Below are 19,120 nucleotides of genomic sequence, written 5' to 3' on the forward strand. Positions count from 1 at the left end.
TGTTGTTTTTCTAGAACATTCCATCATACTTGCCCAATAAGTTAACATGACCATAGTTTTATCACATAGCACATAATCCTAACACATAATAATCACATAATTATTGTTTTTACGTTTATCGTTTATTTATCAATCGTTTGCGTCAACTCGTTTGCGTTTCGGTGCAAATCCCGAAAGACTACACATGTAGTAAGTGTTACGCGTCATTTAAACCCTAGTTTAAATGTAATGAAGTGTACGTTATAGATTCAACGATCTTAAAGTTTGAATTGACGGAGTTGAGTTAACGGAGTTAACCTGAAATTGACGATTGTCACATCATTCCCATGTTAAAGAATTTTCGTCCCGAAAATTTGAGTCAAGTCGTGATGAGAGTCTGAAAGAGTAAGAAGAAAAATTTTCAGTTTGTCATATCATCCCCTAGTAAAAAGAAATTTCGTCCCGAAATTTAATTCATACCTTCGGTGATGTTTGACGGTTTGCCGGGTTTCGCGGTTTTCGGTGTTTGGTTAGCCCTTCAAAAAGGTGAGGATACTTTTTCATCATTTGATCCTCGCGTTCCCACGTGAACTCCGGTCCACGTCTCGAGTTCCAACGAACCTTAACGATTGGAATTTTGCTGTGTTTGAGTGTTTTGGTTTCCCAATCCAAAACTTCGACTGGTTCCTCAATGAACCGTAACTGTTCATCAACTTGCAGTTCCTCCAAAGGGACTACTTGGGTTTCATCAGATAGGCATTTCTTCAAATTTGATACGTGGAATACATCGTGTACGCCACTGAGTTCTGTTGGTAGGTCCAGTCGGTACGCCACCGGACCAATGCGCTCAGTTATCCGGTACGGACCAACATACCGTGGGTTGAGTTTGTTTCGCTTACCAAAGCGAACTACACCTTTCCAAGGTGAGACTTTGAGTAACACCCGATCGTTCACTTTAAATTCGAGAGGTTTTCGGCGCTTGTCGGCGTAACTCTTTTGGCGATCCCGTGCTGCTGCCATGCGATTTCGGATTTGAACAATCTTTTCCGAGGTTTCGAGTACCAGTTCTGGACCAGTGATTTGGCTGTCACCCACCTCTGCCCAGCAGAGTGGTGATCGACACTTCCGTCCGTACAGCGCTTCAAACGGCGCTGCCTTAATACTTGCGTGGTAGCTGTTATTATACGAAAACTCTACCAAGGGTAAGTGGGGTTCCCAACTTTTTCCGAAATCTAAAACGCATGCACGCAACATATCCTCCAGGGTCTGAATAGTCCGTTCACTTTGCCCATCCGTCTGAGGATGGTATGCTGTACTCATATCGAGACGTGTGCCCAGTGCGCTTTGCAGCGACTTCCAAAAGTGTGAGGTAAAACGAGAATCTCGATCGGAAATGATCGAGACAGGCACTCCGTGTCTAGACACCACTTCTTTCATGTATACTCGAGTCAGTCTTTCCATTTTGTCCGTTTCCTTAATCGCTAGGAAATGTGCCGATTTAGTCAACCGGTCAACGATCACCCAGATGGTATCGCATCCCGTCGGTGTCTTAGGCAAACCCGTAATAAAATCCATTGAGATGTGCTCCCATTTCCACATTGGGAGTTCCGGTTGTTGCAGTAGACCAGATGGTTTCTGGTATTCAATCTTGACTCTGGCACAAGTCAAGCATTTGCTCACGTAGGTGGCAATGTCGGCTTTCATGTTCGGCCACCAGTAAAGTGCCTTTAAATCATGATACATTTTATCTGAGCCAGGGTGGATAGAATATCGGGACTTGTGAGCTTCGTCCATCACTAGAGTTCTCAACTCTCCGTATCGTGGAACCCAAATCCGGTTCTCAAAATATCGGACCCCGTCCGATCTGGTTTCAAGTTGCTTGTTCATGCCCCGCATGAGTTCCGATGGAAGATTTTCATCTTTCAAAGCTTCCAGTTGCGCATCGCGAATCTGATCGGGTAAGCTGGCATGAATCGTAAGATGCAATGCTCTTACTCGTCTGGGTTTTTCTGTTTCTTTTCTGCTGAGGGCGTCGGCCACCACATTGGCCTTGCCAGGGTGGTACTTGATGGCACAATCATAATCTTTAAGCAGCTCGACCCAACGACGCTGTCGCATGTTCAGCTCTTTCTGATCGTAGATATGTTGGAGACTCTTGTGGTCGGTGTAAATGGTAAACTTGGTACCGTACAAGTAATGCCTCCATATCTTAAGAGCAAACACCACAGCTCCGAGTTCCAAATCATGGGTCGTGTAGTTCTTCTCGTGAACCCGTAGTTGTCTAGAGGCGTAGGCTATAACCTTCTCGAGTTGCATCAGCACACAACCGAGACCTTGTATAGATGCGTCACAGTGTACCTCAAAGTTTTCCGTTCCCTCGGGGAGGGCTAAAATAGGGGCGCTACAAAGCTTGGTTTTCAATAGTTGGAAAGCGGATTCTTGCGCGTCACCCCAGTTGTACTTAGTGCCCTTGTGAGTCAAAGCGGTGAGGGGTTGAGCAATCTTTGAAAATCCCTCGATGAAACGCCGATAGTAGCCGGCCAGTCCTAGGAATTGTCGCACTTCAGTCGGAGTCTTAGGTGCTTCCCAGTTTTTGATGGCCTCTACCTTACCGGGATCGACATGGATACCATTCTCGTTGATCACATGTCCTAAAAAGTGAACCTCGCGAAGCCAAAATTCACATTTCGAGACTTTAGCATACAGTTGTTCCTTCTTCAGTAGTTCCAGAATTATCCTTAAGTGCTCTTCGTGGTCAGTCTCGTTCTTGGAGTAGACAAGAATATCATCGATGAAAACAATCACGAACTTGTCGAGGTACGCCTTGCATACTCGATTCATGAGATCCATAAATACGGCTGGCGCGTTGGTTAGGCCAAAAGGCATAACCGAGAACTCGTAGTGACCATACCGTGTTCTGAAAGCCGTCTTTGAAATATCTTCTTCGCGCACTCTCAACTGGTGGTAACCGGATCGTAGATCGATCTTCGAGTAGTAACTCGATCCCTGAAGCTGGTCAAATAAATCATCAATTCGGGGTAAAGGATAACGGTTCTTGACCGTCACCTTGTTCAACTCCCGGTAGTCGATGCACATCCGAAAAGTCCCGTCTTTCTTTCGGACAAACAAGACAGGGGCTCCCCATGGCGATGAGCTAGGTCGGATAAAACCCTTATCCAACAAATCTTGCAACTGAGTGGACAACTCCTGAAGTTCCGCCGGTGCGAGTCGATACGGGGCTCGTGCTATGGGTGCTGCACCGGGTGTCAACTCGATTTGGAATTCGACTTGACGAATAGGAGGGAGTCCGGGCAAATCCTCCGGGAAAACTTCCGGAAAGTCTCGCACAACCGGTATGTCTTCAATTCGTTTCTCCTCCGCGGGTTTCTCAACAATCTGCGCCAAAATTGCCGGATGACCCTTTCGTAGATACTTCTGTGCTTTCATAAGGGTGATGATGCTGTTGGTCATGCCGCTTCTCTCGCCTCGGACCGAAATGATCTCGCCGGAAGGGGTGGTAATATGGACTATTTTATCATGGCATATAATCTCCGCTCGGTTCTCGGATAACCAGTCCATGCCGACAACGACATCGAAACTACTAAGCGTAAAAGGAATAAGGTCGATGTCAAAAACATGACCTGACAGTTTCAACTTACATCCCGCAAGTATATGAGTTGTTACTACAGTTTTACCATTAGCTAATTCAACAGGAAACTTAGCGTCTAACGGGGTTGGAGTAAGGTCTAAAAGTTGGCTAAAGGCTTTCGACACAAAACTCCTATCAGCTCCAGTGTCAAACAAAATGGAAGCAAAATAATCGTTTACAGGGAACTTACCGGACACCACATGCGGATCATTGCGGGCTTGACCCGATCCAATCACAAACGCTCTTCCTTTGCCATTTCCTCCACCGTTAGTGCCACTTCCATTGCCCCCATTGTTGTCATTATGTTTCAGCTTGGGGCAATCCTTCCGGAAATGACCTTCCTGTCCACATTCAAAACATCCCTTAGTCGTCATCGGTTGCTTAGGAGCACCCTTTGCCGCAAGGTCTCCTCTACATTCTTTCGCTTGGTGACCTATCTTTCCGCATCTTTGACACTTGACACGGTCACACTGGCCAACATGATGATAGTTGCACCTGTTGCACTTTGGATACTTCCCAGCATATCCGCTCGAAACCTGCCCGCTACCGTTGTTGTTGGAGTTGTTGTTGTTGTGATTCTGAGTGTTAAAGCTCCGGGTGAACTCGGGTTTACGGTAGTGTTGTTGCGGTGGGAGGTTCGAGGATGAAGATCTGGTGTTGTCGAACTTTCTCTTCCCGCTGTTCGGGTTGCTGTTGTTGTTACTGTTGCTGGCGTGGTCATTACTCGGGTTGTCACGGGCTTTAACAGTCGAACCCCTCGGTGGTAACGCACCCTGGGTCACAGCCTGATCCGTCAGTTTGTGAGCCAAACGGATCGCTTGTTGGATCGTGGCTGGTCTGGAAGACGTCACCATACCCTGAATCTGTGGTGCTAACCCATCAATGTACATCTCTATTCTCTTGCTCGGCGGATCCACCATCCGCGGACACATCACTGCCAACTCGTGCGAACGAGTAGTGTAGGCTTCAATCTCTGAACCCACCATTTTCAACGACCAAAACTCCGACTCTAACTTCGAAATTTCTTCCCTCGGACAGTACTCCTCTCGCATCATGTTTTTGAACTCCTCCCAGTTCATCGCGTTAGCCAGTTCCAATCTAAGGATCTGGACGTTCGAATTCCACCAAGTGAGGGCGGAATCCTCAAGTGTCCCAGCAGCGAATTTGACCCTACTGGCAGGGGGACAGTTACACATCTCAAAGGCCGACTCGGCCTTCTCAGCCCAACGCAGGAAGCCTATAGCTCCCTCAGTGCCCTTAAACGTACTGGGCTTGCAGTCACGGTAGTTCTTGAAGGTACACGTTCCATTCGGACCTCCTGTTTGATTCTGAACGTGTGCGGCTAAAGCGGCCGCGACATGGTCATTCAGCAGAGTTTGGAGTTCAGCTGCAGTCATGCTGATGTTACCACGTCCTCGTCCAGCGTTTCTTCCAGCCATTTCCTAGAATCACAGTATAAAGATGTTAAACATGAATTTTTCTTTCATATACAACACACCATACATGTAATGAAAAGATAAGTAAGAAAGAAATAAGAGACAACATCACATCACAACCACACATTAGTCTAAATAAAAAAATTCATGATTAAAACCATTGTATCCGCCACAAAGTATTTCCAATCAATCCTCAATTCATAGAAAAATAATAGTTAGGATGGAGACAACCCCTCCATCTAAGCATCATCATTACTAGATGTCGTCATCTGAGGACACCTCTGAGTGTGCCTCCTCCTCAGCCGGTTCTTCCTCCGGTTCTTCTTCGGGATCTTCCTCGGGATCTTCTTCGGGATCTTCCTCAGGCTCCTCTTCGGGATCTTCTTCAGGTTCTACTTCAGGCTCTGCCCCAGGCTCGGCCTCAGGCTCTGCCTCAGGGTCGGCTGCGTTCTGAGCAATCTGCATTTGTAGGATATCGCAACGCTCTAACGCTATTTCAGTTCGGGTCCTTGCTTCTTGGAGTTGCTCTTTCAAGTCTATCATTTCGGCTTGCATCTTCATCATAATCTTCGTTTGTTGATCACTAGCCCCTTGCATATCCTTCATTGCCGCCGCCATGCGGGCAATCTCCTCCTTAGTCTCGGTTTCGTCTTTTAACAATCTGGAAACGTTCTCTCTCGTGTAGCGCATGTAACCCACATCACGCTCCAAACATGAAACAACGGCTGCGAGAACTCTCTCTACAGGTTCGGTTATGGGTGGTAGGGTGTTGGGATAAGCAGGGTGGTTCGGGTGTGGCAATGGGGGAACTTGTTCACGGTAGACCATACGTCTGATCATGTTGGGGTACCATTCCCAGCTAACGTCGTTGTCATACAAGCCTCCGGATAGGCGGTACCTCTTCGGTGCAGGAGCTTCGAGTTCCGGGACTACGCGGGGTGGCGAGGCAGTAGGTAACTGCGGTTCCTTCCCGTGAGCATGCGTCATCGAATCGGATGATGATGAGGGTGGCGTCGACATCCCTACAGGTAAGCCGTGTATGCGCGCGCGTATGAGCGAAAGAGGTAAGAGATAAGATTACAAGACTACACAAACCTATGCAGTGCGTATTATTATAACTAATGGGTCGTCGCGGTTATAGTCTAGTATGCATGCAGTTTCTAGTTCGCTATAACCAATGGCTCTGATACCAATCTGTCACACCCTCAAAATCCACTAACGGAGTTTTACCGTCAGAGGGTGTGAACTGGCAGGATCGGAATCATTAGTTATAACCAAACCAAAGAAAACGTTTAAATGAAAAATAAGTGCGGAAGCGTAAAACCTTAATTCAAAAGTTGCGTCACGCAGGACGACTTAAAACCAAATGTAAATGTTAAAATTAAGTTTGCAGAGTAAGATGTTTAACAATTAATGCATGCTCCTAAACCGCGCGCCCGCCTCGGCTACCTGAGAATAACATACTAAAAGGGGTCAACACGAGGTTGGTGAGTTCACAAGTTATATAAGACAAATCGTTTAGCGTTTGAGTTCAGCGTTTTCGTTAAGTGTTTTGCGTAACCACGTTACGGCGTTTAAAAGTTTTGCGTAACCACGTTACGGCGTTTAAGTGTGTAACCACGTTACAGCGTTTAAGTGTGTAACCACGTTACAGCGTTTAAGTGTGTAACCACGTTACAGCGTTTAAGTGTTACCAGATAATGTTATGTCAAATTATATATCGATAGGTAGCTAATCTATACAACAAGTATTACTAAGTGGTTCGAGACCGAAGCTGACTGTTTATCAAGTGCCCGTCACCAGGTCAACCCAGACCATGGTAAGTGTTAGCCAAAAATTACACCCACTCAACCTCCAGTTGAGCTTAGCGTCGGGTGGGGTTTGTCAAACCCAGTAGTACTACTCAACAGTGACTCGCTATTCCAAATATTAACCGGTTCGATGCGTGGGACTTCAAGGGTTACGTGCCGCTTAGCCTCTACAAGTGATATATATAATTTATAACAAAATCTTAAATATGTGTTTATCTCAAAAATGCGTTTATCGGAGTATGTTATCTCCCCCAAGTGAAAAACGTTTGAAAACAGTTCAAAGAGCGGGGTAAGTGAACTCACTGTTTGCGAAGAATATTCCAAATTAGATCACCGAGTGATGCGCGTCGTAGAAAACTCTCTAGTGTTCTAAAATAACAAAGAGATTTTCTAAGTATCGGAACGTTTAACGAGTCTCTAGACTCGGCACATAATACCTATGCACGTATCATGTTTCGTGTTTCGTTTGTGAACCGTGTGTGATTTAAACAAGTACAATTGTGATACGATACACGAGTGAGCAATTACTTTCGTGTCATGTATTAATAACATACTTACAAGCAATTATTCCCGTAAGGGCATTTTGGTCAACAAACAAAGACTAACTAACTATTATTCCCCATAAGGGCAATTTGGTCAATTCATGGCAATCAACTAGCAATTATTCCCCGCAAGGGTATTTTGGTCAAAATACCACAATTATATAAAAACTATCATATTTCATGCATTCCTATACAACTCAGCAGCTAGTTTCATTGTGACAGAATTTCTACTTGAAAGATTGTACTATTTCACCGATCATATCATCTCAATTAATTCACCAAAAATCACCACTGAAACATACATGTCTTAGGTTTCCAGAACATATTTTATATTATTTTTATTCCATATAGATTTCTCATAATGATCAAAACACTACAGTAAACTCATATCAGTCAGATTCATGCACAACAGAATGTTATTTGCAATTCCCGGTAAACGAAAAATCCAATAAATGCAAGACCACTTGGGTTTGGTTCCTAACTCAGTGAGTCAACTTCCAGAAGTGGAACCAAACCAATTGGCCTCGTAGTTCATGAGATATAGAATTTACAATATAACCTAACAGCAGGTCTAACAGCTCAGCTTTGCATCACGTTTTTGTAAAATCATAAAAGTATACTTCCACTTATCCAAAAATTACGAATTTATACTTTATAGAAACTAGACTCAACCTAGTTTACTGCAGTACTCACAATCTCAATCAATTTTCACGTTTACACTTCGTTACAGTCAGTTAAACATCGTATATATATTCTGTCCAGAATCTGTTCACATCAAAACTCAACATCATAACAATCTATGAACTATCATGCATCCATATAACCCTCTAGACACCATAACTACTATCCATGCATATAAATCACACCATACATACAAGATTAGGGTTTGTGTTTTAATTCAAATCAAGAACAACAATCAATCATGCAACAACATCAATCTAGTTATCAATCTATTATCCAACTAACAACTATCATATTGATCACATACATACATATAATCGGCTGAGTTAGGGTTTACATACAACCCATTAAACATCAAAATTACACAACAAGGAGGTAAGAGATGATCAAGTATACCTTCCTAGCACCTAGTTCTTGGATTAATCTCTTGATTGATGTGTGTGTGTGTGATGAAGGTGGACGGCAGCCGTGGATCAAGAGAGGGAGAGAGAGCCGATTTAGGGTTGTAGGTTAATAATAGGTTAGGGTTTGTTTATTAGTGATGTATTTATAATAATACAAGTTACACTCTAGTCCCTCTTCTTTCCAAGTGTTGTTTTTCTAGAACATTCCATCATACTTGCCCAATAAGTTAACATGACCATAGTTTTATCACATAGCACATAATCCTAACACATAATAATCACATAATTATTGTTTTTACGTTTATCGTTTATTTATCAATCGTTTGCGTCAACTCGTTTGCGTTTCGGTGCAAATCCCGAAAGACTACACATGTAGTAAGTGTTACGCGTCATTTAAACCCTAGTTTAAATGTAATGAAGTGTACGTTATAGATTCAACGATCTTAAAGTTTGAATTGACGGAGTTGAGTTAACGGAGTTAACCTGAAATTGACGATTGTCACACGTATGATCATACTAGTCTGCGAATATGTTGGACATCTCCAACATGTATTCAAGTAAAGCATATAAGCATATAACATGTTAGGTATAAATTGTTATACATAAGACTAACAGTTGCAAGTTTGACTATTAAATAATAGTAAAATATCTATGAACGCATAAACAATATAAAATGAGTAAAAAGAGGGGAGTGGGATAGTCACCTTAGCAATTAAGCAAAAGATAAACGAATGCGGTAAGAACGGTAGCAAAAAAGAGTCACGCTCTTCGAAAATTACCGACGAGAAATCCTCTAATGATGATCCGGTGATGGTTTAATTAATCGATTAACGTCCAGCCAATACCATGATCAGAACAGGGTCTTGCAGCATCAGATTACGTAATTAGATATATGGTTAATGTTGGCGTTGCTATGAGGGTACTATCTGTGCGTGTAATTGAATTATGATGATCATTTCATTGTATAATTATAATCGGGTCTAAAGACGGTGGTAATATACGATCGATACGAATAATATTGGTCTTGATTTCCTAATTATTTACATCGGTGGGTTTGATTTAGGAAAGAGTATCAACATTCATGATTCAATTCCTAATTTACTGCGATAATTGTGGTGCAAACAAGCTAAACTGATCGCGGGTATCCGGGTTTGGATTCAGATTATGGGTTTGGGTTATTGGGTAAATGGATATTACAATAGAAACTCGAGAAATTAATACTCGATTATTTAATAAACTCTCTAAGATAATATTTATTGCCGGTCCCGACTCGTGGATAGGGTGCTAAATTAATAATTCGCTAAAATTATAAGATAATACATTTTTGATAATTTCTTTAGACCCCATATAAAATATAAATTAATAATTCCTTATATGTAGCATATTACATGAATGATTTATGAAGGTTTCTTGAAAAATGACTCAATTGTCTTTTGTTTTTTGTTGAAATCAATTCCCCCCTGAAATCCTGAATCTCGTCTCTAATTTTACTTAGCATGGTAATAACTTCTGGTGTTGTTTCTCATAGCTCAACAAGAAATTGTTCAATGTGATTGTCTCTTTAATAGCTTCGTTTCGCGAAGGGGGCTCCATTGTAGAACTTTCATCATCTTCTTCGTCGATATCATCTTTATTAATTCCAATAACGCTTTCAATAATTTCTTCATCAGTCAACAACTGTGCAACTACATTTTCTACTATAAATTAATAAAATATTAATTAATATATAAATTAATAATTATTAATTTATCGATTAATTAATAACTTTTTTTAATTAATAAATTTTGGTGGTCCCAAGTGTATTATTTTATAGAGTTTCTACTGTATACTGTAATTTACGGATCAGTCCCTGAACTATTGAGATGGATACAAAATGGGTTTAAAGTATAGTTAGGGTAATAAATATATATAGACGAAAGTTTTTTATACATATTAATTAAATTTAATAACAAATAATAATAAAATAATATTGATTCGAATAACGCGATATTTTCTTGATAAAGATTCCCGAACATAAAAGCGGTTCGGGTCACAGATATAATATTGATTTAAAAATTCGAGTTGTTACAACTACATTGTATTCTAAATATTTATCTTCATGGTTTACATTGATAACTAGATTTTATCTTTAAATTGCCTTAGCATGCTACTAAGCTATTGATATGAATTAAGTTATACGAAGTAAATTAATCATTACCCATAATAGGGTGGTAATAACTATTATCACGGTAATAACTATATCGTGATAAGTTAATTTTATGCATATGTTTTATCTAAGATAAAATATATAAGGTGGAAATTTTGGAAAGCCATCTTCGTACAAATCTTTCTTTATTATTTTTTTTCCCACATCTGAACGTGTCGTAGCACACAGTTCCATGGTTTAACGTCTAATTTTTAGTATGGTTTAACAACTCCGCCGTAACAAGCGAGGCTTAATGTTAGTTCTATATACATAACGTACTTGAAGTTTACAAAAATGAATTTCTAATGTTCAGACATTAATCTAAAAACTAATTAAAAGTACATTTTTTTTCTTTTAGAACGAAGTTCATATAATCATATGATTTTGTTATTCATAATTTGGTTAGAAATGTCTAACGGATACTCCTTATATTATTCAAATAATTATGATGTAAACATAAATAATATACGGATTGACTTTTTATATCTCATCAAATATATACCTAACTCATAACTAATTCATTTAATTTTTTTTTATTATTATTATTATTTATTTTTTTGAAAGAATTATGATTTCACCTAGATGTAAGTGAAATATTTCTTTTTAGATGATCGTATCATCAATTTACACTCGTATCCTAAGTTTTTTAGAGCAACTATGCCCAGCCTTGGTTACAAATTTACAATCTTGTTGGGTTCCATTCACATAGGAAGTACGTTGAACTGTCCATTTATCCAGGGGCAGAGTCTACTGTAAATTCAGGTGCATTGGTCTTTCCTTTTACAACATGCTGACAACTTTTTTTAATAGATTATATCATATCATATCATACCATACCTGGAGATATGTTTGTTTGATTGTTTCATCGATATATGTGGAGATCCTAACATATAGAATACTTGGCTTACACGACTGATTATTTAATGTTCGCGGGATGAGAATAATTATGGTTTACAAATATTTTGATAAGATTTTAATACAAGAATTTGTACTAACCTATCTTATCCATACATATCAAATTCTATAAGGTACTTTTGTCAAATACCTAATTTGATGAAACCGATGGTTCTGATACCAACTTGTCACACCCCAACTTAGGGTCTAGAAATGTAACCAATAGTTGGTACATGTTTTGTAAATATATCAGAGTTTAAGGTTGTAAACAGAAGTTTTGATTAAATATAAATATATTTCAAAAGACGGGGATTAAACACCCGCGGTTGGTACAAAAGTGTTTGAAGAAGGAAAACCATAATTTACATTATTTTATTAGTAAAAACTTCATATAAGCTATCAGATCGTCTAATGGCTATCCTTCATCTCCAAACACCTATTCCTAATTACTTGTAAAACAGTTTTTAAAATACGTCAGCAACATATGTTGGTGAACATGCTGACGCAAAAAACATTTATTAAAACATTTAGTTCATACTCGAAACAATCAGCGAGCCTCTAGACAGGAGTACCAATTATATCACATTAGTCCAGCCTTCACAGCCCTAAAGACTGGCTCAATGAGACGGAGACTTGGTACCACGTGTGGTGGGGTATGCCTACCCTCTCCTCACATATGTAAGGATCCAAACACAAGTATAACTAGCCCAATTGACAGCAGGTACTAAAGTATTAGGGATACATTATCCCATGTAAACTTTGGTTTCTGGGTAAATGACTCGATTAAAAAGTTTTATAGATATGAGCGAATTCACCTTTTGTTTGATCAACGCTTTCATTGACTAAAACCTGAAGTAATCTCGAACCTATAGTACGAGAATAACATTGTATAAATATCTAGATCAAAAGATCTAGCTTTAGACCTTTCGTCTATTTGCATAACCTTTATGTTGATGATTATTATTTTTTATTTTATATAAAATATTTGGGCCTTTAGCTCCCTTTTGTTTATCATTCATATGCTACGTTTCTTCATGAAGAAGAAACGTATATACCAAGTGTATTCGCTAATAAGAAACATTATAAAGACTTTATATTTATAAAGAAATAATATTTTAACTATACCCTTAGCTGATGAAAACTATATTAATCCTTTTATCTGATCAAGGTACAGACTATACCATCGACTAGGATCTAAGCCAAATATAATAATAAAATAACTTAAGCATAGCTTCTACCTTATGACTTATGAGGGTATTCGAGTATTATGCTTAAAGATGATTAGGCAATGCTTCTACTACATGTCAGATGTCATAGAAACGAAATGTCGAAACTCCGGGGGTGGCGTCGGGACTCCAACTTGATGGTACGAACTTCGAGGCTTGAGGGACTCATCGGAAGTTGAAATAATGCCGGGGATTAGCACGAACTTTGAGACAAAATTAATTGTAATAATGTAATATTAAAAAAACAAGTAATAGGGCAAATGTGTCGTGAAAGACGCATGTTGGAGGCTAACAGGTCGTGAAAAACACGCGCTTGAGGCTATAAGGTCGTGAAAGAGACGTTGAGGTCTAACACATCATCAAATACGTGTTTGTATTAGACATTTTTGGAATCTTTTATTTATAAAAAAATAAAATAAAATTTCTCTCTGTTAATGGGATATTTTGAAAATTTCTCTATGAAAAATGTGTAGCTATATTCATAGATGTCATACAATCCCATTTATAAACCACGTGTAAGATTAATATTATCAATAGTCAATACCGACACATTGCCATGTCTTGTCAATGTCTTTTAAAAAGGATCGGAAGAATCCAACAATTATTAAACATCAAAATCACAAATTTAAACATAGTTAAGAGGCTCCTGTTAACTAGTTAAAACATGGAGTGCTATTTAAGCAAACAAAGAAAAGCATGCATTGATTTAGAGAAGGAAAAAAAAACATAGCCTAAGCCAGTAAGAAAAGAAAGCACAATCTAAGTCCACAAGAAAAGAAATTGAACCCAACAATGCCCGAAATTCAACATCTTGATTTAAGTCAAGCGAGGTAACGCCTACAACTCTTATGCCATCCTTAAATTCAATCACGCACCTAATACACAAAACATCATCTCATTTTATTTAATATATTTACATTTTTTTTGAACGGTGAGAAAATATTATAATTAATATAACTCTTCTAGTAAGATGTCAGAAAGTGACACCAAAAGAGTACGTATCATGGTTTAGGAGAAATGGAGAAATGAGAGCTACCAAAATTACATCATACTTCCGGATCTAAATGTGAAATATTAGTCCTATTAGAAACTCAAAAAATCATTTTGGATTTATTCTCGTCTACTGTTTTCAGAACCTCATATTCTGTTGAAAACTTTAACGTTACATCTTATTAATCAATAAGTAGTGAGAAACATCACCGACAGTAGTACACACTGAAAAATGCTAGTGTATCTTCTAACCTCTTAACATATGCTATGTGTTGAGAAAAAAAGAGTCAACTCAAAATCTAACTATACTAATAAAAGAAAATAACAAGGATGGTGTGGCAATCCCACATTCATTTTAGGGCTAATCTCTCTTCTCATTCATCCTACATATCAATGGGTTATGGAGCAAAACCATATTGACAAATGGGTTATAATTTCCTTTATAATTCTCTAATTTATCATCTCATTTATTTTAATTATCCATTGGTCATGGGCCAAAACAATTTTGACAAATTAGTTATAATTTCATTTCCAATTCTCTAATTTCTCATCTTATTTATCCTACATGTCCATGGGTCATGGGACAAAACAATTTTGAGAAATGGGTTATAATATCTCTTTTAATTCTCTAATCTCTCATCTCATTTATTATAGTTATCAACGGGTAATTGGTCAAAACAATTTTTGCAAATGTTGTACATAAAAAAATCAAATTTGTAAATTTGAGAATTTTTATTGTTTATACTATATATTTTATCTTTTTCTACCTATATTTATGTTCATTTATTTTTATATAATATATATTTTTATTTTTATTATTTGACAAATCCTGTGTAATACACGAGTTAAAAAACCAGTAGTGATAATGTTACATAACCTTGTTATCATAATATGAAAACAAATAAATTATTTACCATGAATGGAATTACCATCCCATCCCTTGTTGTTGGTTTCCAGGATACCAAACACGCACACGGTTTCTTTCTTTCTTTCTTTCTTTCTTTCGTACTTCCGTTTCCATCCCAAGAAACAAAAAGTCTTCCTTTTCCTTTCTCTTCTTCGTCTCCATTAAAACATTTTATTTAATCAGGGTTTCCTTCTGGATCTACACATTCCATTCATCAATGGCGTCCAAATCTCGATTATTACCCCGCGGCTCTTCACGCAGATCCTCATCCTCAACGCTCATCTTCTCAATCATGATCATCTGCTCCTTCTTCGTCTTAATCCTCCTCGCTCTCGGGATCCTTTCCATTCCATCCACTTCATCCGATTCTCCCAAGTCTCACGATCTCACCAACATCGTTCACCATACAGTTGACCGGTCAGTCACTTATTATTATTATTGTGGATTTGATATTTGAATTAAAGTGACATTGTTTAATTTGGTTATAGAAGTGAGAGTAAAGATAATACTAATGATGAGGAGAGAGCAGATCAGTGGGTTGAAGTCATCTCATGGGAGCCTAGAGCTGTTATTCATCACAATTTCCTCGTTAGTTACTTTCTTCATTACGCACGCCTCTTTAACCATTCTTTTTTATTATGTCTTTTAATAGACGCATTTTATACTTTATTATTTGTTTAGATGATCTGATTGAGATATTGGTTATCGTGGTGGGATATCAGTCATTTTAGTATCATGCATAATACTAACAAATTAACCTTTTTCAACCTGCAAAACACTAACAATTGACAATTAAGACTTAAAACACGAATAGAAACATTAAGAAGAAAGACGGATGGAAGAACTAAGAAGAAAGGTATTGATATGGGAAAATCAGTGATATATCGGTCAATATCGCTGATATTGTCGGTACTGATATTTCACTTGGGGACCGATATTCCACTGATATTGACTGCATAGTTGTCAACTATAGTTTCTTTTTGTTCAATAGACTAATGAATCTTGATATCTCCTACAGCCCTGCCAATCATATAGGGTTTTCTGTCTACTCTTTTATGTGAACCATAAACAATAACATAATTTTTGTTTGGGATAAATTGTTATACACTTACTTTCTTATTCCAGACATAAGATTGTGGTAGTGTTTTCCCAAAATGTTAACTGAAGCACTTGGTTTTCAAGGCATGTTTTGGATATAGAGTGCAGTCTTAACCTTCTCTTTCAAATCTATTTGATGTCTCTGCCGGTTTTTTCACCTCCTGAAACAGAGTTTCTGATCAAAATCTGCTGTGTAACAAACTAACATAACAATAACTATTATACTAATTACTAATCTTCCGTAGGCTGAAACTATCTCTTGCTTGAACTTATCTGTCAGTCTGTCACAAGTTTTGTTCACGGACTCGGCCTTTGTTACAGCCTAGAAAAACTTAGGGAACGAAACAACAGCTTTGACATCAGTTGTTGTGAATGATTGCACTGAAGATTCAAAGCATGAGACAAACACAATATTTATATACAATGTCTTTTTAAGAACATGCCAATGCTGGAGCATAAATTAATATGTTATTGGAGATTGCGAAATATGTGATGGATAGAAACTCTCAAGTTATTCTTTAACAGTAAACAGATCACTCTCTCAAGAAAGCTGTGAATTTTAGTATTCTCTAAGTCCATAAATTAAGATATAAATTCAATAAAAAAACAAAGAAAGACAACTGCTGAAAACCATGTAAGGCCCTATGCTATGTCTCATGGGCCTTGGATTTAAGGCTACACTGCATAAAAAAAGAAGATTATTTTCTTGTTCAAGGGTTAATATTATCTACAAAATGCTGACCCAGTAAATATACTCCCTCTGAACTCAATTAGTTGATTACATCAGTTTGGTTGTCTTCTAAAATCTAAACTACTATGAGTCCAAAGTGATATGATGCATATAACTTTCTTACGAAAATTTGATAATTGCATAAAGAAGTATATTAGTAGGGAGATTTTTGGTTTTAAAAGCTGTAGGAGAATATTTAATAATTACATATTTTGCTGATTTTTGAGAGTGAAGTCAAGGAATGATACTTGTGGAGAAATGTGGGAGTACAATTCACTATTTGGAAAGAACTAGGTAGGGTGTATTTTGTTGCTGCTAAAGTACCATTTGTTACTTGAAAACTTTTAGTTTTAGTTGCAGTTTAGTAACGCTGCATCCTTGCACAGAGAGAGATACTTTTATACAAAAGAAGTGCTCTCTCAGCTAAAATAAACTATATCCAGGAAGTACAAATTCTGGTTGCTTCTGTATCTATATTGCTTTCCATGGTTATATTTGCTTGTTTGAAAGCAAGCAAGCTTATTATACCACCTGACAGTTTACAGAAAACTTAACCAAATATTGTGCATTTTGATGGCAGTCTAAGGAGGAGTGTGAGTATTTAATTAATATGGCTAAACCTCATATGGTGAAATCAACTGTTGTTGATAGCGATACTGGCAAGAGCAAAGATAGTCGGTATGATACTTCTATCTATGTAACATTTATTTACTTGCTTCTTTTGCTTGTTCTTATAACAACAATTGTTAATTTTCATTTAGGGTTCGTACAAGTTCTGGCACGTTCTTGGCTCGTGGACGTGACAAAACGATCCGGACCATTGAAAAAAGGATTGCAGATTTTACCTTTTTACCTGTAGGTATGCTTTTTACATAACGTCATCTATCTAGTTATTATGCTTTAAATTTACTACATGAATAAATCACTTTTAAATTATAATAAGTACAGAACATGGTGAAGGCCTGCAAGTTCTCCACTACGAAGTTGGACAAAAATATGAGCCTCACTATGACTACTTCCAGGATGAATTTAACACCAGGAACGGTGGTCAACGAATGGCTACTGTTTTAATGTACCTGTAAGTGAACCTTTTGTTTAGCATGCATTCATCATCTCTAATCATTTTACTTATTTATTATTTACTTTTCTATAATTGACAGGTCAGATGTTGAAGAAGGTGGTGAGACGGTTTTCCCTTCTGCAAAGGGGAATATCAGTGCAGTACCTTGGTGGGATGAACTCTCGGATTGTGGGAAAGAAGGGTTATCGGTTAAACCAAAAATGGGTGACGCGCTGCTTTTTTGGAGTATGAAACCGGATGCATCACTCGATTCTTCAAGTTTACATGGTTTGTATTCAGGCTTGTAAGCGAACCTAGCGAACATGTACAGACTACAGAGCATGTTCATATTCGTTTGTTTGATTTAAAGTGAACAAACGATAGAACACGAACAATTAAACGAATGAGGCTTTCTTGTTCGTGTTCTTCGTTACCAGTATAAACGAACGTAATTGAACATAGATGAACGAATGTAGCTGAGCTGAAACCAATTAAAAGTAAATGTGAACAACAATGTGTTGGGCTTTAAAAGTTATTAATACACTATATTGCAATAAGCCTGAAAATTTAAATGAATATATTAACGAACGTGAACTAACGAACATAAATGAATGCTCCACAGACATAAATGAGCGAATACTGTTTAACTAAATGAACAACCAAACTTATTCGTGTTCGTTCGCAGTTCGCTTACTAAAATAAACGAACTTTCTGCCAAACAGTTCATGAACAATTTGCCTAGTGTTCATTTCGTTTACAAGCCTATCAGTCGTCGTTATATCAGCCCGTCTATGTTTTGGGAGACGGGCCAAAACTGTAGTGGTATAGGCCGGGGTTGAGTTGACCTGGATCACGTATCTTTTACTTTTTGATAGGTGGTTGCCCGGTTATCAAAGGGAACAAATGGTCGTCTACAAAATGGATCCGTGTGAATGAATATAAAGCTTAATTTTGGTTTTATAGTTGTTTTGATAAAATTTTAGGACTTGTGCTGTTACTAACTTAACTACAGAATGTTGTGTGTGAGTCGATGAATTTCATGTTCATATGAGTATTTGTTTCAGCATGTGTGCAAAAATATACTTATTAATTTATTATATTGATATACTGGTTTTATATGGGAAAGACAATTGACCCTTGTTAAAGACATGGGATTTTGGATTAAAGTATTAAACCATGTCTTTGTGTACGCATTCTTGTCACTGATTACAGTTTTTGGCTGTGAATTGGCATATAAAAGTTGAGATTGCAGAAAATAAGAAAAATGGTCTATGAATAGATGTTGAAAAATTAGCCATCAACTATGATGAATGGCTGGTGACTGGTCCATCTTTCACAATTTAGTTAATGATGTGTGGAATATGTAGACTATATAAAAAAACATCGTCACAAATTGGTTTTTATTTTGGTTTTAATTTTTGAACCGTGTTTGTTTTATTTGAGGCGTTGCTAAGAAATTATAAAATTGTATTACTCTGTTCAATTGTATTACTCTGTTCAATAATTTCTACGCATTATGTGGATATTC

General features: G+C 37.8%; 1 protein-coding gene across 2 annotated transcripts; it reads left to right on the forward strand.

Moving 5' to 3' along the window:
- Window positions 1–14,876: 14,876 nt before the first annotated feature.
- On the forward strand, window positions 14,877–18,710 carry LOC143568499 (putative prolyl 4-hydroxylase 10). 2 transcript variants are annotated; one of them, XM_077054650.1, is made up of 7 exons: window positions 14,877–15,121; window positions 15,193–15,292; window positions 17,113–17,210; window positions 17,294–17,391; window positions 17,481–17,610; window positions 17,693–17,880; window positions 18,468–18,710. In XM_077054650.1, the coding sequence occupies exons 1-7, from the start codon at window positions 14,922–14,924 to the stop codon at window positions 18,539–18,541; spliced, it is 888 nt and encodes a 295-aa protein (XP_076910765.1). In that variant the 5' UTR covers window positions 14,877–14,921; the 3' UTR covers window positions 18,542–18,710. The 2 variants fall into 2 exon arrangements, with proteins under 2 accessions (XP_076910765.1, XP_076910766.1); XM_077054651.1 differs by having other exon boundaries at window positions 15,196–15,292.
- Window positions 18,711–19,120: the final 410 nt, after the last annotated feature.

This window comes from Bidens hawaiensis, unplaced genomic scaffold (assembly GCF_021521415.1).
Source record: "Bidens hawaiensis isolate Kalapana, Puna unplaced genomic scaffold, B.hawaiensis_p1.1 tig00023999_1, whole genome shotgun sequence".
Classification (NCBI taxonomy): Eukaryota; Viridiplantae; Streptophyta; class Magnoliopsida; order Asterales; family Asteraceae; genus Bidens; species Bidens hawaiensis.

Excerpts from the sequence above, each read along its gene's own strand:
- LOC143568499 (XM_077054650.1), top strand. The coding sequence starts at position 14,922 with ATGGCGTCCAAATCTCGATTATTACCCCGCGGCTCTTCACGCAGATCC. Across the intron at positions 17,611-17,692 it reads GCTACTGTTTTAATGTACCT|GTCAGATGTTGAAGAAGGTG; the intron begins GTAAGTGAACCT and ends TATAATTGACAG. Across the intron at positions 17,881-18,467 it reads CGATTCTTCAAGTTTACATG|GTGGTTGCCCGGTTATCAAA; the intron begins GTTTGTATTCAG and ends ACTTTTTGATAG.